The 26,799-nt window shown below is 41.8% G+C and overlaps 1 protein-coding gene across 1 annotated transcript in view; it reads right to left on the bottom strand.

The window, feature by feature from the left end:
- Positions 1-5,476: 5,476 nt before the first annotated feature.
- ACO2 (aconitase 2) overlaps positions 5,477-26,799 on the bottom strand; it is a 28,346-nt gene continuing 7,023 nt past the window's right edge. Inside the window, exons 2-18 of the mRNA XM_079993926.1 lie at positions 22,265-22,407; positions 20,695-20,953; positions 19,348-19,440; positions 18,192-18,350; positions 17,679-17,829; positions 16,654-16,758; positions 15,218-15,309; positions 14,652-14,757; positions 13,945-14,102; positions 13,759-13,832; positions 13,359-13,470; positions 12,790-12,912; positions 12,169-12,324; positions 10,548-10,739; positions 8,853-8,985; positions 7,349-7,470; positions 5,477-5,956 (exon numbers count right to left, since the gene is read on the bottom strand). Coding sequence (XP_079850052.1) covers positions 5,819-5,956; positions 7,349-7,470; positions 8,853-8,985; positions 10,548-10,739; positions 12,169-12,324; positions 12,790-12,912; positions 13,359-13,470; positions 13,759-13,832; positions 13,945-14,102; positions 14,652-14,757; positions 15,218-15,309; positions 16,654-16,758; positions 17,679-17,829; positions 18,192-18,350; positions 19,348-19,440; positions 20,695-20,953; positions 22,265-22,407 — 2,316 coding nt within the window. The 3' untranslated portion in view covers positions 5,477-5,818. The remainder of the gene's footprint in view (positions 5,957-7,348; positions 7,471-8,852; positions 8,986-10,547; positions 10,740-12,168; positions 12,325-12,789; positions 12,913-13,358; positions 13,471-13,758; positions 13,833-13,944; positions 14,103-14,651; positions 14,758-15,217; positions 15,310-16,653; positions 16,759-17,678; positions 17,830-18,191; positions 18,351-19,347; positions 19,441-20,694; positions 20,954-22,264; positions 22,408-26,799) is intronic.

Below are 26,799 nucleotides of genomic sequence, written 5' to 3'. Positions count from 1 at the left end.
ATACAATAAAGGGGGTATTGGTGTGATGACTGGGGAGGGACTGAAAAAGAGAATGAGAATTGGTGAGGAGGTTCTGAGGGAAATGTGAGGGAGGGATGACATGCCAAATTGAGTTTGGGGAAAGGATATCCTGAGGGGGATATTTAACCTGGACAAGGTGGAGGTGGAGGTGGAGGGGAAGAGAGGCAGGAGATGCCCTGAAGAGAATGATTAAAGGACAGCGGAAATAATGAGGATGGGTGAAAGGGGAGAATGAAGGACCATGGACATGAACAGGGGGCTATTATGTTTTGGAAGAGGGGTTTTGAAGGGAACAAGAAAGTATCAGTGGAAATATTCCTGAGAAATATGCAGAGGTGGGTATGATTGCGAATTTCTTTGGAGGCCCCCTAGGAAGCTAAAAAGCATGAGTATGTGTGTTTTGCTCTTGAAAGGTTTCCTTCCATAAACAGTATATATAACGTTAATTACAAAATACAGTACATCAATTATACAGCATGGGGGTATTATCTTATGTCAATTCTATGTTCAGTCAGAATACACAATTAACTTTTTTGGGGTAATGTTCTTTATTGTTTTTTCAGACAGAGGAACTGGTATGTTCATGGTGGCTGATTTTAAATCTGTCAGTTTATCTTCTTTTGGAATGCAAAAATGCATTTTTTTCCCAACCAAGTAATCTCTCCTCCAATTTTTTCAAGCTAGACCCTTCAGATAATACCAAGTTTGAGGAAGATTCCTTCCTGGTGCCACTTGAGGTGCATTCTGTTTTCTTCATGTAGAACCTGAGAAGCATTTTGTGAGAAGAGGAACATGGAGTATGAAAGTAAGCAGCCATTTTATCCAGTATTGCAGGCACCATTTCTACCATAGCATGTAAAGTAGATGGAGGCACTTCTGACACACTGGATTAGCAGTCTGGAAAAGCAACAATCTGGTTCTTTAGTCTTGGAAATGCCAATAAAGAAAGCTGTGACAGGAAGAGGGATTCGGCCCTTCTTCATAATGCTGTCAATCTCCCTTTGGTCTGGTCTGGAACTGTGTTGTACAAACAGGCAGCCATATGAAAGTGCTATTGGCACAAGTCCTGACAAAATGAATGGGCCTTGTGCTGTCCAAATGGTCTCCAGATTGCAGTTTGCAAGAAGGCTGGAATGGTTACAGAGCAACAGGAATAAATTCAGCTGCCCTTCCTTAATCCTTTACTATGTTCCTGAGAAAGAAAATGGCTGCTATTATTCTCAGTTTGGTGAGGTGGGTGGGCTATATTCTGCTGTGCAAAACAGGCCAAGTCCCATTGAAATATACTGGAAGGGCACAGTCACACATCTAAATAAGACTGGAGCACTTCAGAAATCCAGACTATCCATGAGCGCTAGATATAATGGAGGAATTTATATAACCATGACTACTTCCTGTATTAGGCAGCAATCGTTCCAATCTTCCTGTCAAAAAACCCTTATCTATTCCTCTTTGGGTGCTGCATTTATGTACAGAAAGCCTAGAATATGTAGCCATGCTGTTTCCTGCTCTCCAGTGGCCAATCCAGGAAATGGTGTCACCCCTTTTCACTGCAAATATATACAATACTGGAATGAAGTACAATATGAGGCTCTTGCACCAACTATATGGGCAAGATTGCTACTGCAACATTAGAAGGCTACAATTCTGCTGACCTGAAGTGAGAACAGCAACATTAGTGACTTTATAGCACCTGAGTGTACACTTGGCGCTTCTGCACATGCAGCATGAATAAAGGCAGTGCAAGGTCACAAATAATTCTGAAGGCACCTGGAAGTGCTACTCAGAGACTGAAGATCAGTTCTGAACAAAACAATCTGGTGCAAAATTCAGCAGACAGGATGCTCACCAGAACAAGATAGTTTGAGCATATAACACCAATATGCTCCTGACTGTATTGGCTGCCAATTTATTTCTGGGCCCAATTCAAAGTGCTGGTTTTGACCTATAAAGCATTCAACAGCTCAGGACTGCAATGCCTCAAGGACCACCTCTCTCCATATGAACAAACCCAGACCCTGTGATCATTATCTGAGACCATTCTTTGTGTGCCCCCTCCATGGGAGGTTCAAACTCAGAGGATAGAAACACAAGAATGGGTATTTTCTGTGATGGCTTTCCATTTGTAGAATGCTGTCCTTTCCATATCTTTAGGTGCCAGGCAAAAACATTCCTCTTCTCCTAGGCCTTTGGCTAATTAAACGAACGATGGCCTTTTAAACTGGGGGTAGGATTTACTGTTTTGTTATTATGTTATGAATTTTTGTGTTTTTATAGTATTAACTGCCCTGTGATCCTCGAACAAAAAGCTCTTTAATCTGAGAAGGCTGAAAGCAAAGAGTAAGGTTACCAAAACTTCCGTCATAGAGCTTCAGTATGCTGATGACAACATAATGTGTGCACACTCAGAAGGTGACCTTCAAACTATCCTAAATGTCTTCGCAGAAGCTTACGGAAAACTTGGCCTTTCGCTCAATAACCAAAAAACCAAAGTGCTGCACCAACAAGCACAAAACAACCCCTCTGCAGTGCCACAAATCCAATGCAGTGGTGTAACATTGGAAAGTGTTGATCACTTCTCCTACCTGGGCAGTTATCTATCCACAAGGAAGGGCTGACATTGATGCCAAAATCCAGCATCGCCTGAGCTCTGTGAGTGTAGCTTTCTCCCAACTGAAGTGCAGAGTATTTGAGGACCGGGACATTCGCAGGGAAACCAAAATGCTTGTTTACAAAACTATTGTACTACCAACTTTACTGTATGCTTGTGAAACATGGACCACTTATAAACGCCATCTCCAACTCCTCGAAAGATTCCATCTACGGTGTCTCCAAAAAAAATTACCTATCACTTAGGAAGACAGGCGAACTAATGCCAGTGTACTGGAAGAAGCAAAGATCACCAGTGTTGAAACAATGATTCTTCAACATCAACTTTGTTTGACAGGTCCTGTAGTTTAGATGCCTGATTACCATCTTCCAAAGCAACTACTCTATTTCCAACTTGAGAATGGAAAGCAAAAGACGTTTAAAGAGGCTCTCAAGGCAAATCTAAAAGAAGGTACAGTAACATAAGCACAGATAACTGGGAAACACTCACCTGTGAGCACTCCAGTTGAGAACAGCCTTTACCAAAGGTGTCATGGACTTTGAAGAAGCATGAGCTCAGGGGAAGGAGAAATGCTAAGAGGAAGGCACATTTGGCAAACCCTCACAGTGATCAACTCCTGCCTGGAAACCTATATCCCCACTGTGGAAGGACATGGGGATCCAGAATTGGCCTCCACAATCACTCACACACTCACTGTTAAGAATGTGTTCATGGAAGACAATCTTACTCGGCTACGAGTGATCGCCAAAGAAAGATCCTCAGATGAAGGGCAGAATATCAGTTTAAAACTACCAATTATGTCCCAACCACATTTATCTCCAGTGGACTAGTGCAGCAATTCCACATAAATACAAGTTGCTGGGAATCACAAGGGAGAATGCCATTGCACTCACCTTACTTGTGGACTTCCCATCGGCATCTGGCCGGCCACTCTGAGAACTAGATGCTGAACTAGATGGACCTTTGACCTGATCTAGGAGGGTTCTTCTCCTGTTCCAGATGCAGAAGAGTAGCAGTATACAGTCATACCTTGGGTTGAAGTAGCTTAGGGATAAGTATTTTCGGGTTGCGCACTGCAGCGACCTGGAAGTAACGGAGCGTGTTACTTCCTGGTTTCGCCACTCACACATGTGCAGACAATCAAAATGACGTCATGTGCAGAAGCGGCGAATTGCAACGCGCAGACGCAGGTTGTGTTCGCTTCTGGATGTGAACGGGGCTCCGAACGGATCCCATTCACATCCAGAGGTACCACTGTATCTGACTGACAAGTAAGTGGAAGGAACCTTGCTGTAGAGGTGGGGAACCTGTGCCCCCCCCCCGGTTGCTAGACTGCCATTTCCATCAGTCCCAGCCATCATTGCTCATTGTCAGAAATGATGGGAAATGCAGCCCTGTAAATATCTGGAGGGGTCATAATCCTCCATCCATGAAGCAAGGAACAGGTTCATTTTAGTTAAGCAGGGAAACCCATTCTTAGAAGTGCACAGTGAGTATCGACTCATTCATCCTCACCATTTTGTTTTTAATATGGCAGTGAATAATTTGTATTTAAGTGCTGCAGTAGGGGGGGAAATCCCTACTCCATTAGTTGGGCACATTATCGCAGGCCTCTGAGAACTCAGGAAAAGAATAATATAGTAGTTAGGCAGCTTCCCAGTGTGTGTTATATTTTGAGCACTTAGTCTTTGTGGTTTTGCAACAACTGAATGTGAGATTGATCAAAAGCATGGAGCATATAAGTCCTGCATATCAGAAAGCCATAATAGCATTCTAACTAGTATTCCCAGATCATAGGAGAGTATAGAGAAATGTGAGGAAGTCACTCAAGAAACGTGCACTGCATCAATTAAAATTCAGTTATCTATGTACACCCTGGAACTATTTCTATTTGGCTACAGAAGGAGCAAGGTTGTGGCAGCTATTGTGAAAGCTGGCCGGTTTTAATGTAGCTGCCACAGAGCAATTCTGAATATGACAACTACATGGGTCACTCCAGAATAGTCTTTGGATCTGTTAGAGCAGGTTTCCTCCAACTCGGCCCTCCAGATGTTTTTGGCCTACAACTCCCATGATCCCTAGCTAGCATGACCAGTGGTCAGGGATGATGGGAATTGTAGTCTCAAAACATCTGGAGGGCCGAGTTGGAGGAAGCCTGAGTTTTTGCTGTTGTACATGAATAAGCTTTTGATGGCTTAAACCCAAGTCATGGGGGACCTCAGAGATGATTTAGACACAGTACTGGTCTTATAATCTTGTCATTTTCTGTGCAGTAATTCAAAATTGCATTACATTTTAAAACATTGAACTGCATTTGAAGGAAGAATTGGAAATATGTTACATTTCTAACCTAGGGGGATTCATTCCCCTTTTTGAATAGTTGTAGTTGTAGCCAGGGGAAAACTCCAATAGCAGGTTCATCTAGTGTGCTATATTATGTTGGAATTTTATTGTACAATTGTTTATTCCTTTTAAAACCAGATATTGAAGAAAGTATCAAAATAAGAAAGCATGAAGAAGAGCAGAGAGATATGTAGAACAAGGATAGGTATGGAAATTCCTGCCAAATGGGAGTAAAATCCCCTGGAATTGGGAAATCTTAATACTGTATTGGTTGAATATTGCAACAGGTGCTGCGCCCTATATCAAGATATTTACTGAAACCTTTAAGACAAACAAAATTCTAACTAAAATGAAGATTCCACAAAAGCTACTTGATTCTACAGAGGCCACATTCTAGGATTTATAGTATGCTTCCTGATGGGCTCCTCAACCACATATTACAGCCTATATCCACTACGAAGCTGAGCAGAGTGCTAGTAGGAATACTAAATGAAGACTAGATGAGTCAGTCACAATCTTTATTTTGTTTTCCACAAGAACAATAATCTTCTAATGTTTTATCCTTTTGCCATCACTGAAATGATCGGGCAGAAAAATCATCAGGAAATATAAATTCAAAGCAATATGGGACAACTGAAATGCACCAAACATAGGCAGCTATGGAAGCCACAACCTGATAATGCAAAAATGAGTACTCTCATTAATGTCAGCAAGTGAGTACTGTAATAAAGGGGAAGCTAAGTTAACATTTGATCACAGACATTAATTGTCAAGAATCGTAGTGGAATTGCACTTTTATAGAGACAGTCATCAGGTCCACTGGATGTGTGTACTTGTCTAGGTTCAGTGCTTCTGTAGCTCTTTCATTCTGTTGAGTGCGCTACCAGCTTGGAACCACTCAATCTGAGTCTCGTTGAAGGTGTGGTTCAGAACAATTGTTTCTTGGCTCCCGTTAGGATGCTTAATGATGCATTTCAGGGGCTATGAAGGAAAGGAGAGTGATTAGAAGTCTAGGACTAGGTTAAGCATCTCAGTTTGTTCCGTCAGACTGCTAAAGGCATCATTTATCAGTTACTCTGGTCAAAAAATGCATTTGATTTTTCTTCCAGTTTTTTTGCAAGCCGAATTGAGTCTAAGAGGTGAGATACCCATATCTTTTGTTTTAAAGGACTATCCATTTAGGTAACGTAATTCACAACTCAGGTCTACATAAAACATTACTTGCCTACTTATCTGTACAGTATTGCAGATCATGTATCCAGTTAACGTTAGCTAGACGTTATGGGTAAAGATCAGAGCTCAAATGCAAGAATTCTATGCAAAAGACCCAAAAATCTGTCCCAAAATAAATTATGCATTTTCCATATAATTTTAAAGCATTTATGAACCGCTGGATATTTCAAAATTTCTAAGTGGTATACAAAACTACAATAGTAAAACAGTGTCAATAAAACAAAAGGCAAACCAGCAAACATAGCATTATAAATACAGAATTCGGCAATATAAGGGTCCAGTCTTCTGGGTCAGGGAAAGTCTGGACAAAAAGGTCTGCCTTTACAAGATTTTACGCTTTGATCTGCAGCAAAATACAGTGGTACCTTGGGTTACATATGCTTCAGGTTACATACGCTTCAAGTTACAGACTCCGCTAACTCTGAAATAGTACCTCGGGTTAAGAACTTTGCTTCAGGATAAGAACAGAAATCGTGCTTCGGTGGCACAGTGGCAGTGGGAGGCCCCATTAGCTAAAGTGGTGTTTCAGGTTAAGAACAGTTTCAGGTTAAGAATGGACCTCCGGAACGAATTAAGTACTTAACCCGAGATACCACTGTATTTGCACCATTTTACGGGAAAAGAAGAAGCTGGAACCATAAGCACAGAAAAGAACTTGGATACTGTACAAAGTAAAGAAGTCCATCCATTCAATCTAGCCAAGATTCTAGATTTCTAATACAGTTGTACCTTGTTTTGCAGCCAGGATCCGTTCCGGAGCCCCGGCCGCTAGCTGAAAAGGACACAGGGCAAAGTGCCGCGTCTGTGCACGCACGTGGAGCGGTTTGCGCTTCTGTGCATGCATGAGTGGCAAACCCGGAAGTAAGCTGTTCCGGTACTTCTGGGTTTGTCACGGACGTTCGCCGGAATGGACACTAGACAAGGCTGACGTTCATGAAGGTATTACTGTATATTGCTTGTTCAGGTGCTTCTGAGAAATCCAGGATATCTGAACTGCATTTTTAAAAAAAATTAGACCTCCTTTAGAAGTTGATCTACTCAAATGGAACAACAGACCTGATATATACAGATGTCTACTACAAATATGCAGCAGAAAAGCAGGGAGATGAAGGACTATTGCTGAGAAACTGTGGCCATTACCTTTCCAGGAGCAAAATCTTTCAGACCCACAATACTGAGCTTGTCCACAGGGTGGATCTTGTCGTAATCAGCTGGATCAGCAAAGGTTAGTGGCAGGAGGCCCTGCTTCTTCAGATTGGTTTCTGTTAAGAACATCGGACTTAAACAATCAGCAGAACACTTTCAAGACACATTCTAGCAGCCTGTCACAAGAAGTAACTGAATGATTTGTCAATGTAGTCTATATTTCATCTACAGAAGCAGTAACAGATATCCTAGCAAGCAAAATTATTAAATGTGACTGAAGAAACAAAGGGAAGCAAGTCTCTATATCCCAAAGGCAAATCATTTAAGATTTTCAACTGGAACTATTAACCCGCTTGCATGCATTACTCCAGCTTTCTAAATGTGCAGCCAATAGAAATAGTTTTGTTACTTTAACATGCCACTGAACACCTGAGCAGTTTTTCAGGGAGAAAATATATAGAAGGAATTTAAGTCTAAAGGCCTAGGATTATAGTTTGAGGAGTTTACACCAGAATTAGGAACTCCCTGAATTGGGGACCATTTCTTTACAACAAAATAATCATGGAAGGGTCCTCTTTCCCCTTAATACGTGTACACAATTATCTGCAATAACAGTTCAACAAACTAGAGAGAAGATAAAAATATTAACTTCTATATTGTTGGATTCCATACATAAGATCAGTGAACACAGACGGTACCATTAGCCATTTGGATATAAGCATTTAGAGGTCTAAATCTGTTACCAAATGCCATAAAAAGTAGATGACTCAGAGCATGATTAAAACAGAATCACACTGTTGCAGCATCCAACATTTTGCACTTCAACTGTAATAATAAACTACAGCAAGCTGCAAAAGAGATAAAATGCTACTACTTATAATTTAACTCAATATTTCAACACAAAATTAGTAACCCCCTATTATCTGGCACTCTTTATCCACTTTCAGTGTTCAGAATTGTGCTGGCAGTCCACCCTATGGGATTCATCCCATTCCTTTCTAGACAAAACCACAACTAGAAAACTAGCTAGATCATACATAATCCTATGGGTCTGGTTTGTCAGCAAGAAGTCCAGTACATCCTATTATCACAGTCCCTTTCTCCCCCAACCACTTTGCTATTAAATTTTGTTTAGGGCAACTACAAAGACAGATGCCACACTACATGCGCCAGGGTTTCCACAGCTGGCTGTTCACAGTGACACCAGCTCTGCTCCAGGGAATCCCTCTGAACTGTCCTGATGTAACTAAAGCACAAAAACTAAGCTGATTACTCTCCACTTTGGACATGTAAGTTTTGACTTATATGGTGAAAGGGTCTTGAGTAAAACAGAGGTGATACACATTTACAGAAAACCACTAGTGCATAGATGTGGATCTAAGCATGTATGCACCCACAAGTTCCTAAGGGAGCAAATGTTTGGATTTGGACAAAAACCCAACTGTACGTATAACCTCCATATCACTTCGGTTGGCTCTATAAAAAGTGGGGTACTCACCATGAATCCTGGCAAAGCTCTTGACAATGATGGCTCTTCCTCCAAGATGTCGTGGTTCCAGTGCTGCATGCTCCCGGCTTGAGCCTTCACCGTAGTTTTCATCCCCAACCACTACCCAGTTAATACCTTCTTTCTGTGAACAAAGCAGATGCACACACACAAAACATTTAGTACAGTGGTACCTCGGGTTAAGTACTTAATTCGTTCCGGAGGTCCACACTTAACCTGAAACTGTTCTTAACCTGAAGCACCACTTTAGCTAATGGGGCCTCCTGCTGCCGCTGTGCCACTGCTGCACAATTTCTGTTCTTATCCTGAAGCAAAGTTCTTAACCTGAAGCACTATTTCTGGGTTAGTGGAGTCTGTAACCTGAAGCATATGTAACCTGAAGCATATGTAAGCTGAGGTACCACTGTAGTCAGAAAGGAGACTGCTGTGGCAAAGCAGGAATGAAGGTTTATCCCAGGGCTTATCAGACACTCGAACTCAGGACAAAAGGGAGAAATGTGCTAAGAGGAAGGCACGTTTGGCAAACCCTCACCATGATCAACTCCCACCTGGAAACCTACGTCCCCACTGTGGAAGGACGTGTGGATCCAGAACTGGCCTCCACAGTCATTTACAGACTCACTGTTAAGACCATGTTCATGAAAGACAATCTTATTCTGCTATGAATGATTGCCAGAGAATAAGAATAAGATGTCATGTAACCTTTTGAAGGAAAAGAAGACTGAAGGCCATGAATCATAGCAGCAAGTCACATGAAGGCAGTCAGAATAGGAAACTACTGGACAGAGTTAAGTTTCTTTTGCATGTAAGAAAGAAGGGAAGAGCTAAACATGCTTCCTTAGTTCTTGTGGTTAAAACTGGGGGCACCCGAGGACTTATAACGCCCCTTTCCTACCCAGACCTTTCCCTATGTTGCATTTCTTTAGTTTGGTTAATTTATTCTACTATAGTTAATTAGTTCAATTGTAACAAACAATATTTCATTAAAGAATGCCGCTGCACTCATGTCTTGCTTGCAGGCTGCCCACACATGCATCTAGGTGGCCACTGAGAAGAGGATGCTAAACTAGGTGGGACTCTGGTCTGGTCCAAGCAGAACTCTTCTCAGGTTCTTATTTTAATATCCCGCTTTTCAGGGTACAATGCTTCCAATAAAACGTACAAATAATTTCAGTACATTAAACACACACACAATGAGTAAAACCAACATGTGACAAGCCATATGGAGCCATCACACAGGGCAGCAAGTAGCAGATAAGCCCTGTCGAGGGGACAGTCCAGCTGCAATCTTTATTATTACTTACATTCCTATACCCTATACCCTCCCTCTTAAAGGAGACTCCTCTCCTTCCTCTCATGGGATCCTTCTTACAGGTCAGTTGATGGTAGTTTGGCCCCGGATATAAGTTCTGACCAAACCGACTGGAGTCCTTGGCTCCAGAGCATCCTCTAGTGTCTAGAAGTGGAACAGCAGCCTTTTTTTGCAGGACATCGTGCCTGAAGCACAGTAGCTACAGTATACGTTGGTTTTTATACAATTGCAGGACAGTCGAGAGGAGATTTTATTCCTGCTTTATGGTGTTTAAAGTGCAGAAATGAGTTTTGAGAAGGAAGCAATGCTATTTGTGAGAACGTGGCTAGGAACTATTCACCTTCATACCCCTATGGTGCTTAGAGAAGTCTCACCTTGTAGTAACGGGCTGTGTCAGGAACAGGTCCAAACTCCTGGGTTAATGCGTTCCTCACTGTGTTGGCCTTATCGTTCTCAATATTTATGGCTCCAATCAGCAGGTTGTTTGAAATATTGTCCAGATGGCCACGGAATTTGAGCCAGGGGCCTGCTGCTGAAATGTGGTCAGTGGTGCATTTACCTTTCACCTGGAATACAAGTTAAGAGAAACTCGGTATAAAGAATGAGAATTTTGACAACATGAGGTATGTTTCAGTTTCAAGGGCTTATTGTGTATTGTATTATTTATATATTTTAAAACTGCACTTTCATATAAAATATTGCAAGGTGGTATGCAACTTAGGAACAGAACGCGACAATAAACACATCAGTACAAGCGGCTTGGCAAAGAATCTCACATTTGAAAGGCGTGCCTGAATAATAGCTTTCAGAAGATGCCTGAAAGCAAGGATGACTCTTACTGAACCTCTACTGCTAGGGGTTTCCACAGGACAGGGTGTGCTGCACTATAGGTTTGGTCCCCAGCAGAGGCTCGCTGAACTTCAGGGGTATGTGGGACCACCAGATTGCCCAATTGGAAGCCCTTGGGCACCATCAGAAACCAGATGGTCCTTTAAGGTATTTGAAGGCAAAGTTGTTTAGGGCTTTGTGGGTTAACACAAGAACCTTGAACCTGGCCTGGCTGTGAATTGGTAACCAGTGCAGCTATCTCATCATCAAGTGACATGTTGCCAAGCAGCCTGCTCCTGTCAGCAGTCTGGCTGCCCGCCTTCTGTGCTACTATCCAACTAAGTTCTAATTGGAACAGAACTCATTGAAAGGTACCTAATTCATGGTCATTATTTTCAAGGGTTCAACTCTGAGTAGAACTAACACTGGATACAACCCTATACAATCAAAAGGAGATATGCTTTTTTATTCTGATTTGTTTTAAGTTATATAGAGGACCACCGCAAGCTTTGGGGTTTCCAGTTCCCCAATTTAGTATTCTTAGCATCTTTTGATTGTCATGCCAATGTGGAGATTCCATATGTTTAATCCCGTCCGTACCCAACTTACTAAACTTTTGCCTAGATCTTCCATTAAAAGCTACTGAATTGGCAAACGGTTAAACCTCATAATCACAAGAGATTAGCTGAAAATTATCAGTGGAACTAATCCTTGTATACTATGGTTAGGGGTCGTAGCGCTTGTGATATAAAGTTCAAGGACCCACCTTATAAATTACGGGCTGTGAGTTGCCAAGAACATTTGGATATGTAACACAATTACATTTTAAAAAAATCTTCCAATAAATGCTCTACTGTTTAAATCTACCCTGAAGACTGATTCCGCTGGTGGGAAATTTAGGCATCACACATTGTTGGCATCTGTCTGTCCCGAGAGACAAAGGTGTATGCCTCCTGGGGTGAAGCCAAACTGCTGCGATAGCAGCACCGAAGTGACCTCCCGGGGTGCAAGCCTGGGCAGTGTGTATGGAGCTCTCCAGCAGAAGAATACTTCAGAACATCCCTGAAGTGTGTGACACTGGACCCTTGGAAGCAGGCATTCCCAATTCCAGCTGTGAGTGGACAATTAATAGTTCCCATCCCTACCCAGGCTCCCTCCCCTCCTTACTTTTATGAGAATTAACATGTCTTCAAGGTCCTTGCCATTCCACTTGTCAAAGGGCTCAAGGAGCTGCAAGCGCTGACTAGTGGGGCTCACATCCACATGCTGGCTGCTGCCATCCTTGGGGGGGTGCTGATAGGTGTCCTGCCCTGGATCAAATTCCTGAAGGAAATTATTATTAAAAGCAAAGAAATGTAAGGAGGAAGCCAACCTTATCCAGAAGAGGAAAAAACCCAAATTCATAGTATTCATGCAAGGCCACATGTTTTGTATTTCAGGATCACAAAGAAAGGGTATCTCAAGGAATTCCCCCATCAGTCATCTCTCTGCTCGGCCATCTTCAGGTGATCCTTGAATCATGTGATCTTCCCTAGTTTCAACTCTTTTCTGCCATCGCTGTTGACTGCCTGCTCCCACCTCCCACATCTATCTCACTCAGATAAGACAACGGTCTCTGTCCAGTGGGATTACTACTCATGTTCTGCACACCACCTTAAGAGCATTTTCATATTTAAACAGCTATACTGAGGCAAAAACATTGTTTCCAATGCATCATCCTTTAATAATATTCCTACCAAGTGGTGATGTAAGATGGGAAGCAAGTTTGACAAGAAGTGGGAAGATTACCAGCCTGGGCAGCTCGTCAGCATCAGGTGGCTCAAGTTTGAACTTCTTTCCATCAGAACCTGTCAGGAAGTCTACCTCCGGGTTAAATTTCAGAGTGCCGGCGAGTGATAGGGCTGTTACAATCTGAAAAAAAGTATCTATGTTATGGGTGAGAGAGAAGCCCATTTCCTAAATTTCAATCTATTCTGTCACTCTAAAAATTCCAATCTAATTTTTTTTACCATAATTCAGACGCCTCACAAGGAAATACTTGTGAGGGAAAGCCTACTATTAGCATGAAATGTGAGGGTACAAGGAAGACTTATCTGCTCAAGATTGAAACCAACCCTGACTGCATAATCTCCTCACCTTAATTTCAAGTGAACAACTATTTGTAGTCTCATTTCAAAAAGACTTGTGGGCCACTAGGTTTTAAAGCACAATGAAGCTATCCACAATTCTTATATTTCCCCCACTTGAGCTCTGGAGCTTTCAAAGGCCCACTTATCCTTTTCCCAAAGGAAATGCAACAGGTCCAGTTTCTGATGCCTACCTCTCCCCTTGTAGAATAAACCTGATGCATACTATACCTCTGGTGAAGTTACAAAAGCATGTGTTTCTGGGTTGGCATCATTGCGACCAGTGAAATTTCTGTTGTAGGAGGTAACAATTGTATTCTTTTCTCCCTTTTTCGTATCCTTTCTGCAAAGTCAAGCAAAAGAGAAAGGCTTGTCAAGATCTACAGAAAATGTGAGACCTGAAGCTAGCTGTTCACTGCCCACGTGTAAAGCTTTGCATTGCTCTGCACCAGCGTTCCCAAAGCTGTGTTGAAAAACCATTTAAAACATCTTCTTCCTGCTAACCAGTTCATTTGAGATCTGGGAGAATGATCTCTGCTTGCAAAGTTTTTGCTTTATCTGCATTCATTTCATTTCCAGTGTAAAAGGATTTGTTTCTTATGGGAAATCAGTTTAATGCATTCCCTCTTACCGGTCCCACTGGCCAATGCACGGCCCGCAAGCATTGGCAAGAACCACTCCACCAACGTCACGCAGGATTTTCGACTGAAGAAGGTAAAGAACAGAATTAGCCAATAGAAAACTACATGGCGGTCTTCATCTTAACTCTTTTGGGAGGCATACACTGGCCACGATGCGCCATCGCAAGAGTACTCACATAGCCATCCCTCTCAATGGTGGCCCGGATCTGCTCTGATCCAGGTGTGATGGTGAACTGAGACTTGCACTTCACCCCGTGAGCAAGCGCTTGCTTTGCCACAGCGGCAGAGCGCCCCATGTCCTCGTAGCTGGAGTTGGTGCAGCTACCAATCAGACCTGTGCACATGAGATGGAAAAGTCAGTAACAGACCTCCAAATGTTTAACCTCACCCACAAGTCCTGTTAAAAAAAAGAAAGAAATTAACGAAACATGTAACATATCAGCACTTATTTTGCCAGAGATTTCCAAGCTAGGCTCTCTGCTTAACCTCTAGTATCTTAGAGCAACACTTAAAGAGAAAAACAGCCGGCTTCCCCTTGGAATTAAATTTGAGAGTGAAATAGCTCAAGCATGTTCCTTAAAGGAAGAAAGGATAAAGACTCCTAGTGGGATACTGAATGTTCATATTTACAGAACAGGTTTGTCACAAGAGGGTTCTGCATATTCTAGACCACAGCCAATGAGGATCTTCAAGCTCTGTTATAGTCCCAACATGCAAGACTGGAGCTACCTGTATACTTGAAAGACAGAGAATTCCTTCCAGGAACTGGCTTGATAGTTATGAAGAGCACGCTTAGAGGCAGCTGAAGTAACGTTACCTCAGTTTTCAAGGTGGAGAGAAAAGCTACCTGGAGAATCATCAGCAAGGGAAAAGTGCTACTCACCAACTCTGATATCTACTGGCCAGCCCTTCTTTTCTGCAACAGCACCAACTTCTTCTACAGTGTGTGCCAGATCTGGAGTGAAGGGCCCATTGATAAGGGGCTTCAGCTTGAGGAAGGGGGAAAAAATGTCACAAGTAGTTGAGAAAGTTCTGAATAATGACCACTACATTGCAAGAACACAATTTTTATACACAATGGCAAGACAGGAAATTTTCACGAACAAGAAGCACTTTAAAATGTTTGTTCTTAAATAGGCACTTTTAGTTGAGAAGAGAAATCTAAATCTAGGAAGAATGGACCATGAAGAGCAGAATAAATGAAAAAATTAAGTCTAGGCTAGATTTTAGGAGTGAAAAGGTCAGCAAGATATGCAGTTTCCTTATTTCAAGTTGCTACAATAACTTGTCTTCTTTCCAAGTCAATATTCCCTACTGATATATAGACTAAACTTTAGAAAGGAATTATGTCAAATCTCTTGATCAATGTCATTTGAATATATCATCTAAAATGCCCTTGTTAGGTCTCCTACATGAACTGTTTCTTTAAAAATAGCAAGTGTATCCTACCTCGTTGAGGTTAATTTCAATCAACTGGTCATAAGGACATCCAGGATCCGGCTTCAAGTGCTCTTGGAATTCATCTGCCAAACTAGCAATCGCTGAAATCAGAGAGGGAGAAAGCTGAACGCAGAGGTCAAGTGGAGATAAACCAAAAGGCAGTCAGCAGTAAAGAACAGGTCCCTAGACTGGGCTCTCCAGGACTGGACTGATATTAATTATTCACCATATTTTGTACATTTAACTTATGTAAAGAGATTAAAGTTATATACATTGCATATTAATTTGGAAATTTATATGCACGTACCCAATTTTGCATTTTGGTTCATCATTTGAGTTGGGCTTTGTATTTCCTTGTATTGGGTACCTTGAATGAAACAAGTTTCATGGAGCTTTTCCACAACATGGAACTATAGTTTGATCTGAGATCCCCCATGTGGTTGTAACCCTTGGACACACCTCTCAGTAGCCAACAAGACCTCCTGTCCTTCCCATTTTCTTTTTAAAATTTAAGTTGTGGGCTTTTCTTGAGCTATTTGATTGAGAGAGGGTTGCCTATTTTGGGAGAGTGTTTCCCCTTTTTAAAATCTGTTTAGGGGACTGTAGATGTTGTGCTTGTTTGGGGGGAGGGGATTCTAAGCATTTTCCTTCTGTAAAACGTGCCTCCAGGCCCAAAAGGGTTGGGGACAAGGACATTTCCATTCTCCTCATGCCAGAGGAACCACACAAACCAGGTATATGTTATGGCTTATTTCCAATAATCTGAACCAGACTTTTCCAACTTGGTGCCCTCCAGATGTTGTTGGACTACAATTTCCATCATCCATGCTGGCTGGGACTGGTGGGAGATTTAGTTCACCAACAGCTAGAAGGCATCAGGTTGGAGAATGTAGCTCTGAGTCGTGGTTTATAAAACTGGCACAGATATGTTTTAATCAACAATAAAGTTAATTCATTCTAGCTACATTTACTTAAGAGGATTGTAATTGCATAGCATAAGTTATCTTCTACAAGAGCCCTGACCAGTTGATGTTTGCCTAAAACAAACATGAACTGAGGAAAGGACACAAGCTGCAACTCTGCACCAAGTTAAACAACATGACACAGTTCAATTCTCCTTCTCCCCACCCCCCATCCCATTCTCAATAGCCTACCATCTCTGTTCAGTTAAACAATTTAAGGGAGCAACCCTTTGAATTCATGATTTGCTTTATCCCATTAACTCATGAAATGAAATGTCTTCTAGAGCTTCATTTCCTTAGGTATTTCCCAGAAGTCCTCTTGGCTTTGCAATATGTTGGAAATTAAAATCTATTTAATTAGAATAAGAGACAAACAGCCCGCAAATGAAAGACATAATTTCACACAAGGCAGAAAAGTGAAGAAAAGGAAAAAAATGCCTTCCGTTTTGTATGACCCCTTGAAGTCCTTCCACAAGTTCTTACCTGCTCGTCCAGTCTTGGACAAATATGTTTTCATCCGGTTATTGTAAGGGAAGATCGAAGTGGTGGCACCAATCTCTGCTCCCATATTGCAGATAGTTGCCATTCCTGTGGTTGAAAGAAGTGATCCATACCACAAGTGAGATTGGAACCCAAGTAATTAAAGTTATTTGCAAGTCAGTATACTGACCTGCTACAGTCCACCATTTTACTTATGAGTAAGAGCCAGGTATTACTGCTCATCAGATAGGAAAATCTCTCTTAAAAAGAGAGATTTGCTATGCAGTAAAAAACTGGATAGTTTGATTAATACACTAGTTCTACTGCAATCCCTTCCTCTTCTAATAGCAGTAATACTGTCTTTTCCAAGAAAACAAGTCACATTTTACTACCAATGACTATTAAAAAAATTATTCTATAGATTTACATGTATTTTTAGGACCCAGGTAGTGACCAAACACAACCACCTGTGTACCGCTTCTGGATAGCACCTTTTGGGGCATGACGACATGAATTTACAGAAAAGCAAGCCTCACTTGAGCCACTTGAAGCCATCAGACCTATGAAACTGCTACTCCTGGCTAGGGCTGGGTGATATCTGGTTTTCAACATCGCAATATATCACAGCTAAACACTGCAATATTTCAATATATCATGATACAGTATCTGAAATAATCGATTCCTGGAGCTATGTAGAGGTGGATATGGCAATGTCTTGGCAACTGCTACTACTTATGGGTCTAATTCTGAAACTGATAAATGTTTACTTACCTTTAGCATATTGTTACAACTGCTATGTTATAGTACTACTGTACCGATAATGTTTAATGTTTAAATTAAGGATTAATACACAGATTCTTCTGCATCACACTGCATCACACTTAGCCAATGGCTGCTTGTTGTGTTCTAATTCCACTCCCAAGGACCAACAATTTCTTTCCATCCTCAGTCACTGATCTGACCATTACCACCGGCTCCCAAACCTTCATGGTCCAAAATTTTCTAGATCTAAGGTGCTTTTTTCCTACCTGTGCAAGAGATGGAGTCAACACCAGGCCCATGATACTCTATAATAGCTCCTGTGCCACCTTTCACAGTAAGTATGCCAGCCACTTTCAGGATCACATCTTTAGGAGAGCTCCAGCCAGACAGCGAACCTGTCAGTTTTACACCAATTACCTGAAGAACCAAATAAAATGAGTTAGCAGAAAGAGTCACTTCCAAAAATAAGTATGCAGATTCAGTTTCTCAGTTGGCTGTTTCCTAAAATCCTTATTCTAAATATAAGAGAGATTCTTGGAGCAGAGATTCACATTCATTATCTGCTATTAAGCTATGCCTAACTAAAGTTAGTGGCATCAGCGTGAAAAAGGGAAGAGTGGAAATTCAGAGTTTCCACTTGCAAGCAATAGATATATACATTTACACCAGCATATTTTGATATTGTAAAATCCCCCCTTTTTTTCTTTAGAAATAACCCTCTTGTTCACCTATCCCAACTGTCTGCATGGAGGCAACATTTATATGCTCCACTGTCTCACCTTTGGGCATTTGAGCTCCCAGGGGATTCCTGCCATGACATCAACTGCATCAGCTCCACCAACTCCAATGCAGATTGCACCCAAGCCACCACCATTGGGGGTATGGGAATCTGTGCCAATAAGCATAGCACCAGGATAGGAATAGTTCTCCAGGATGATCTGAGAAAGAAGGAGAGATTTATGTAGACAAACTCTAAGGTGACGTAATAACTACCAAAATGGTTTGGAAACTTTTCTAGTACTAAAGCAGATTTAGAAGGGTCAATCAGTTTGGGCTGGCTATGAGTCATGCTCATCAGCATAGGGAAGAAAGAAGCCATCAGTAAAGGACACAAGAGGAGCTTGCTGACACAATCAGATGAATTTAAAAGCTTCCATCTCCTAAGTTTCCCCTTGAACTCCTGCTCTCTAAAAATTCATAGTTAATTATAAGAATGGAAATAGCTCAAAAAATACTGTGACCAGTTAACCTCAAGGTCAAATCTAATGGGATATATTAAAGGCCTTTCTACCAGGCCAAAGGAAAACTAATGTTGCATTAAGAGAGTGAGAGTTCTGACACAGAAAATGCCACAGTTTAATTGTGGAGAGCACAAATCCATTGCTGCCCCTTCTCAAGTCCCTGCTTTCAACAATGAATTTCATCAGGAAAAAAACATGCAAGGGACATGGTGCAGTGTCCAACTCTGCAATTCTAACCTGTCAACTTTCTCTTAAATTTGCGGCTACAAGGGAAAAAATACTGGATTTTGGACCCCCCCCCCCCCAAAAAAAACTTTCCAATGGTGTTCTAGAAAACAAAATATCAAATTACACTCGGATCGGCATGACCTTGAATGGACAGCTGGAAAATCTGTCCAGAGCAACACACATTAGTCACCCTTCAGGACCACATGTCCAGGGGAAATTGCCCACACAAAGGATGTCACAAAGTAGAGAGAGTTATTTCTCAAGGAGGGGATGGGCTATGCCTATGCATCTCCAGGTAGAGCAGGGAAATACCTCTGCCTGAAACTCTGGAGAGTCACTGCCAGTCAAGGTGGCCAATATTGAGCTGGACAGACCAACGGTCTAAAACAATGCAAGTCTGCCTCCTATGTTCCTAAACCATATGTACTAAAGTTCTGTTCTTGCTGCTAAGGAAGAAAGAGTTTACCTGGTGAATGATTCCTGATCCAGGTTTCCAGAAACCCACTCCATACTTGGCAGCTGATGTGGCTAGGAAGTTGTATACTTCTTGATTAATGTCCTGTTTATACACAGACAAAAATGAAGTGCATCTGTAAAGATCTTGGTATGGTTTCTACCCCAAATAGTTAAGTGGCCGGCCACCCCACTCTTCACCTTAATTCCTTGATTTTACTCTGGACAGATATTTTATTTTGAGAATGACATCCCAGTCAGATACCAAGCAGTTAGGTATTTATTTAATCTGCTGGTTGCAATTTACAATACGTTATAATTTTCCTAGGCATATGTTGACAGGCATGATAAATAACCCAAACCTGTCTGTTGTGTTCTAAAAAATAAGGTCTGCATCCAGACCTTAATTGTATAGCTTGCATGAGTTGTATACAAATCTATTCCGTTTTCTTTTCAATTTTGTTATGGCAAATATAAACAACTGTATAATAATCGACTCTTTTCCAAACACTGCATGTTCTTCCTGTAAAACACACATATATATGTATGTACATTCTTCTGAGACACATGCAAAATGAGATGCTGTGTCTGATCCCACCAATGTAATAGGCTGAGTCAATTAAAAACAACGCCAAAGATTATAATGCATGAAGGATGATTGTCTCCGTAAATCCTGCAGTGATCTGTTTCTATGAATCAAGAGGGCACATTTGTTATATTATTCAACCTGATATGCAACAGTCCAAATGCAGAACAAATAAAAAAAATCACTTCTTTCCCATGATTTTTTGGTTACTCTCCAGATATTACTTTGCTGACTTAATGAGCAAAAGGGTTCTTGAGCTGGAACATTTCAAACCCAAGAAATCACATGAGGTACCTTTATCATAACTACAACAGTGTCTACTACAGCAGTATTGCTCTAAGTCTTACTGTTTTGGAAACTAAGGTAAACATTTCAGAGGAAGAAGTGACAAGATGGAAAGTTATTTTAAAGGGCAAGACTGGAAAACATTAAAATATGCAGGATCCTCATGGCTTGCTGGGATCTAGGAAGGTTTTCCCTGTATTTAACAGGCTTACCTTTCATTAGTTTAATGGTAGTTTAGAGGCTCTTGCTCTGTATCACCACATCCGTTTAGTCCCAACTTCCATTTTAGATGCAACCTCATGCAAAGTGGTTGCTAGGTCTGAAACGGGAATTCTGCCAGTGACTGCTAATAAGACTGCAGCACTGTGACCCATAGGACAAAAAGGAAGAGGGGTGTTCTGAAATTTCACATATTGATTTAAACAAGCCAATTATTTGGCTGCAAGCTTCCAGTAAATAAAATGCTGGTATAAAATATAAATAAATGACCTTTGCTCTTCGGAGATCTTTCTCGCCACCCAACTGGGCTTCAATAAGGTGATCACAGTGGATGGTCGAGGGCACTGCCACTCTGGGCAACCCGCTACTGATGAACTGCAACATGGCCATCTGGGCAGTGGCATCCTGCATGGCTACACGGTCCGGCCGCAGACGCAGATATGTCTTGCCCCTCTCAATATCCTGCTTGGCAGGATCGTCTAAGTGGCCATATACAATCTTCTCTGACAGGGTAAGGGGACGGTCCAATCTGTTGGGAAGGAAACAGGGAACTTTATGTCTTCAGCTCCTTCATTGTAACCACGTCACATATTTCAAAATGTTAACATGAGACTCATAAAGGTCCTGTCTGCAGCGCCAGCGTAGGGAAACTACAGTCCTCCAGACAGGTTGGATTCCATTGGTCCTAGCCAGTGTTGTCAAGGGCAAAAGATGATGTGAGTTGTAGTCCCAACAACTTGAGGGCCAAAAGTTCTCCACCCCATTGTAGCCCATTACTTTAGCCCAGTTCCGTCACAGGTGAAGGCTCATTGTCAGGTTCTACACGCCAGTATGTCGCTAGAGGAAAGAGCTTCAGGAGCTAATGGCCAGAAATAGTCGATCCTGAAGCTGCATACAGTCTAATGTTAGAGCTAACAAGGGAATGTTAGAGCTAACAAGAGAAATTTGTGCTCCAGAAGATTCAGGGCATGACGGAAAGCAGAGAATCCTGCGGCCCACAATTGCTTGCTCAACCAGGGTTTAAAAAGCAGGAGTGTTATACCAGAACTGACTCCTAATTGTTCTATTTAGCATCTCTAATTCTCATTTGAGATGTTTCCCCTTTTGTAAAATAAATACAAATTTGTATGACTTTTGAAGCGGTTTTTCATTCACGTATTCACCTTCTATTTTGGGTTAAAATCTCAACTAGTTACATGCTAACAGCTTGCATGAATTGATTAGGTTTCCTGGATGCTACAGGTAGGGTGGAATGACTTATGGGATCTATGGCGATAATTACCTCACAGCTCTGAAGGTGAGAGCACTTAATGGTCATTTTTGCTTTGATCCTAAAAGCTTCGCAGCCACGACTACTCAAGAGGAACCAGTTAATGCAATTATTTTCATACTCAGATTGGTTACCAAAAGCTTGGAAGATGCAAAAATGACTATCCATAATAGAAGGTATTTCTGGAAGCTTTATATTTTTAAATATATGCCCCCCACAACAGAATTCCACAAATTCACTCACCACTTTAGAGTGCTCAGTTAAAATGGCAGCATTTAAAATGAAGTAATAGAAATAAGCAAGCACTTTTTAAAATAACCTGTGCAATTAAGACTTTAAGCCTAAATCTTTTTCTGATATTTTGAACTGAACCACTTTTAAGGAAAAGGGGAAAGAAACTGAAATAAAAAAAATTTGCCACCACATGCATTCAAGCCTCAATACATGAAAGCTGTTCAGAAATATTCCGTATTCCACTACGACTACAAGATTTTGCATACAAATATATTTTTGTAATAACTACTTTCCTCCCAGCCATTTAATAAGACATTTTTCAAGCTCAACTCTTACCTTTTCCGGACAATGTTGATGTTTTTCTCAAGCTTTTCATAGTTCACAAATTCACTGGGTTCAAACTGACTCATGGCCACTTTGGCCCTCTGGCACAGGACACGAGAGACATGGTACCTCCGAACACCTTTACTCAAGGCTTGCTGAAATAAACAGACAAGGGAGTGCTTAGCTGTCACCATCAATGAAATGCAGACCTTACAATGAGAAATATGAGAAATACTTGGAAGCCACAGAATGTCAAATGCAAGATAACTCCAGCAGCTTTCACCAGCTACCGCCAACAGGATACTGTCTGCTTCCAAAAGGGATTCTGGAGATTAGGGAGCACCTGCAGCTACAAGAAGACTAGAAGTACCACTTTGCGAATAATTTCTTTTTTCAAGGCCCAATACGCTAAGCCATTCCCTAAACATCTCAAGCTTGCAGTAAGTACACCTCTGCACACTCTAACAGCACCTCTCCAGTTTTCCAAACAGCACTGACCAACCCAGTGCCAATCCTTGCCAGAAGTCCACACTTCAAAGTTTGCAGCAAAGGCTGATAGGAGAAAGGTAGGAGAGAGAAGTGGCAGAATAGCAAAAAATAAAATAAAATAAAATGTCCCAGCAAAAAGAAAAACTGGTAAATCAGGGGAAGAAATACTCATAGCCTAGTTTTCTACTTGTGGGGAGTGTTTCTCCCACCCCTAACATGGGGAAGCATTAAAAAATATGATCCCCCATCTCCAATCTGAAGTAGTACAATCCATTTTAAAGCTCTACTACTACTATCATCTTCTGCTGCATGTGTAGATAGACCACGTTAAAATCATGAATGTTCAGGCAGAATATATAGCTAGGCTGGCAGCTTTTAGTTAGTTCTCTTGAAAACTAGCCTACCTTACAGGGTCACAGTGAGGCGAAAATGCACATACAAATATAAAACAGAATAATTATAAAATTGTGAGGGTAGATGATTTCAGGGAAAAGTTAATTGATTGCACTGGAGATCTAGAAACACCGTTCACAGCAAAGAAGTGTCAGAATTTTGATTGCAACAGCACCATGCACACAAGGAAGAGATAGGCAACCACTGCATGTATAGACAAACTTTATTTGTCAAGCAAAGATTAGCACCATTGTCAGTTGCTGTCACTATCCCCGAATAAGCTTCCAGCTTTCAAATTTTAAGACTATTTTTAATATGAGACTGACAAACACAATACTGCAATCCTAATAATGCTTATTCAGGAGTAAATCCTGTTTAGTCAAATGGTACTCCCTAGTAAAGGTACATAGGATTGTAGCCAAAGCTGTCTTTATGTCCTTGTATGACTGAAGAAGTCAGCAGATCTTTAAACAGCTTTCAGTTTCAAATCTGATCAAGTGATGGTCAGCCACCTTCACAATTTCTTGCATAAATCTGTCCTGAAAAATCTCAGTACAAAATTCTACTGAGAAAGGAAGTGACTCAAGACTCCAATCCTCAATTTGACTTCTCTGAGATTCATCACTTTGTGCGGAATATTAAAAACACTGACTCTACTTTAGATTTTCTGCCTATTGCTTTAGTTAAATGGAACTACAATTGGAAAACTGTTCACTTCATAACCCAAAATACAAATCTAGGCAACTTTATGTTTGTGATTTCACTCATTTTTCTGCTCCTATTGGCATTTTGAGTGAGCAGTTCACGTTACCTCAAAGCCATCATGACTAAAAGTACAATACATGAGGAATGCCTCTTGCACAATCCCACTGAAATTAGTGTGACATTCATGTTAACAGAATTTGCACATGAGACATTCCAGGTAGATAGCTTAATTATGAGGGGAAAGAGGTGTTTAAGCAGCACCATTACCACTGGTCACAGGATTAAGTCTCAGTTCAGTCATAGGTCCTTGGCCAACCACAATGGCATTTTTGTAAACATGTCAACATTACACCCCCACAAGTATGTGTTCTACTTTTCCTCTTCAAACTTTTCCCCTAGTTGTACATAAAGCCTCCTAAAACAGGGGTGGCTAACCTCCAGATATTGTTGAACTCCAACTCATATCAGCTCCAGTCAACATGTCCAATAAACCAGGGATACTGCAACTGTTCGGGCAACTGACCCAAAGGGTGCTCATCAATGGTTCCTCTTCATCCTGGAGAAGAGTGACTAGTGGGGTGCCACAGGGTTCTGTCTTGGGCCCGGTCTTATTCAACATCTTTATCAACGACTTGGATGATGGACTCAAGGGCATCCTGATCAAATTTGCAGATGACACCAAACTGGAAGGGGTGGCTAACACCCCAGAGGATAGGATCACACTTCAAAACGACCTTGACAGATTAGAGAACTGGGCCAAAACAAACAAGATGAATTTTAATAGGGAGAAATGTAAAGTATTGCACTTGGGCAAAAAAAATGAGAGGCACAAATACAAGATGGGTGACACCTGGCTTGAGAGCAGTACATGTGAAAAGGATCTAGGAGTCTTGGTTGACCACAAACTTGACATGAGCCAACAGTGTGACGCGGCAGCTAAAAAAGCCAATGCAATTCTGGGCTGCATCAATAGGAGTATTGCATCTAGATCAAGGGAAGTAATAGTGCCACTGTATTCTGCTCTGGTCAGACCTCACCTGGAGTACTGTGTCCAGTTCTGGGCACAACAGTTCAAGAAGGACACGAACAAACTGGAACGTGTCCAGAGGAGGGCAACCAAAATGGTCAAAGGCCTGGAAACGATGCCTTATGAAGAACGGCTAAGGAAGCTGGGCATGTTTAGCCTGGAGAAGAGGAGGTTAAGGGGTGATATGATAGCCATGTTCAAATATATAAAAGGATGTCACATAGAGGAGGGAGAAAGGTTGTTTTCTGCTGCTCCAGAGAAGCGGACACGGAGCAATGGTTCCAAACTACAAGAAAAAAGATTCCACCTAAACATTAGGAAGAACTTCCTGACAGTAAGAGCTGTTCGACAGTGGAATTTGCTGCCAAGGAGTGTGGTGGAGTCTCCTTCTTTGGAGGTCTTTAAGCAGAGGCTTGACAACCATATGTCAGGAGTGCTCTGATGGTGTTTCCTGCTTGGCAGGGGGTTGGACTCGATGGCCCTTGTGGTCTCTTCCAACTCTATGATTCTATGATTCTAAGTGGAATTGTGGTCCATCAACATCTAGAAGGCCAAAGGTTAGCCACCCTTACTCTAAATACTGCTTTTAATCTTAAGATGCAACCCAAAACTTCACTGAATTTTCAGTCCCCACAGCAGTCTTTCAGAGTTGGTCTTGAAAGCCTCATTCCATTGTTAGCTTATCGGTGTGCAATCTCTCCTTCTACCTGAAGTTAGCATATACCTCTCAAAACTCTGACACAGCTGTTACTTTTCCAATTCTATTCTCTGCTTGCCACCTCCACAGTATCTTGCTTCTTAAATAAAATTGGAACTGTCCAGAACAAAACAGAAATGCTTTCCCACACACTGCTACTATATATGGTATAGTTCTGACTGTGTAGTATAGCCACAATACAGCTAGTTTCTAGCAGCTTCCCAGTACTTTTAAAGGGAACTCTGTACAGGTGGCAACCATTTTAAAGGTAAAAGGTAAAGGTACCCCTGCCCGTACGGGCCAGTCTTGACAGACTCTGGGGTTGTGCGCCCATCTCACTTAAGAGGCCAGGGGCCAGCGCTGTCCGGAGACACTTCCGGGTCACGTGGCCAGCGTGACATCGCTGCTCTGGCCAGAGCCAGAGCCAGAGCCGCACACGGAAACGCCGTTTACCTTCCCGCTGGTAAGCGGTCCCTATTTATCTACTTGCACCCGGAGGTGCTTTCGAACTGCTAGGTTGGCAGGCGCTGGGACCGAGCAGGGGGAGCGCACCCCGCCGCAGGGATTCGAACCGCCGACCTTTCGATCGGCAAGCCCTAGGCGCTGAGGCTTTAACCCACAGCGCCACCTGCGTCCGTTTGCAGCAGGGTTTATACTTGATTGGCAGCTGATGGACCAAACAGCTAGAAGATCCAGCACAAATTCCTCCCTCAGGGCTGACTGTTCGGAAGTAGCATGCAAGCCCTCTTGAGTAGAAATAATCACAGAGTGTGTCCCCTCCATACACTCTTACTCAATGTAAGTGACTAAGGGATAAATGGAGTGGGGGGAAACAAAACATCACTGTGCAGGGAGCTAGTTTCGGTAAAGAAAATAACTGTTTTCAGTATGCTGCATACTGGATCTTCAGTGTCCCTAATATGACCTGACTTTATATCAATGGAAGATATTGGAAGATACTGTTTCAGGGAAAATGAATGTTGAATATGTGGATTGGGCAACGTTCTTTATTATGGTAAAGCAGGCAGACTTTTCAACAAGTAGAGAGAATGAAGAGGGCTATATGAAGTAGGGGTGCCGAGAAATCAATTTGTCCCACTTATACTTGGGGAAAATGAAAGCTGGTATCATACAGGCTGGTATCAGCAACAGTATCTCTTGAGTCTTCAGAACCCATTAACAAGCACCATTAAGGCCCCAATGTAAGTATTACAGTGGTACCTCGGGCTACATACG

The sequence above is a fragment of the Podarcis cretensis genome (genome assembly GCF_951804945.1).
Source record: "Podarcis cretensis genome assembly, chromosome: 10".
Lineage (NCBI taxonomy): Eukaryota > Metazoa > Chordata > Lepidosauria > Squamata > Lacertidae > Podarcis > Podarcis cretensis.
The sequence above is the reverse complement of the archived record's forward strand: the minus strand, read 5'-3'. Positions and strand labels throughout refer to the sequence as shown.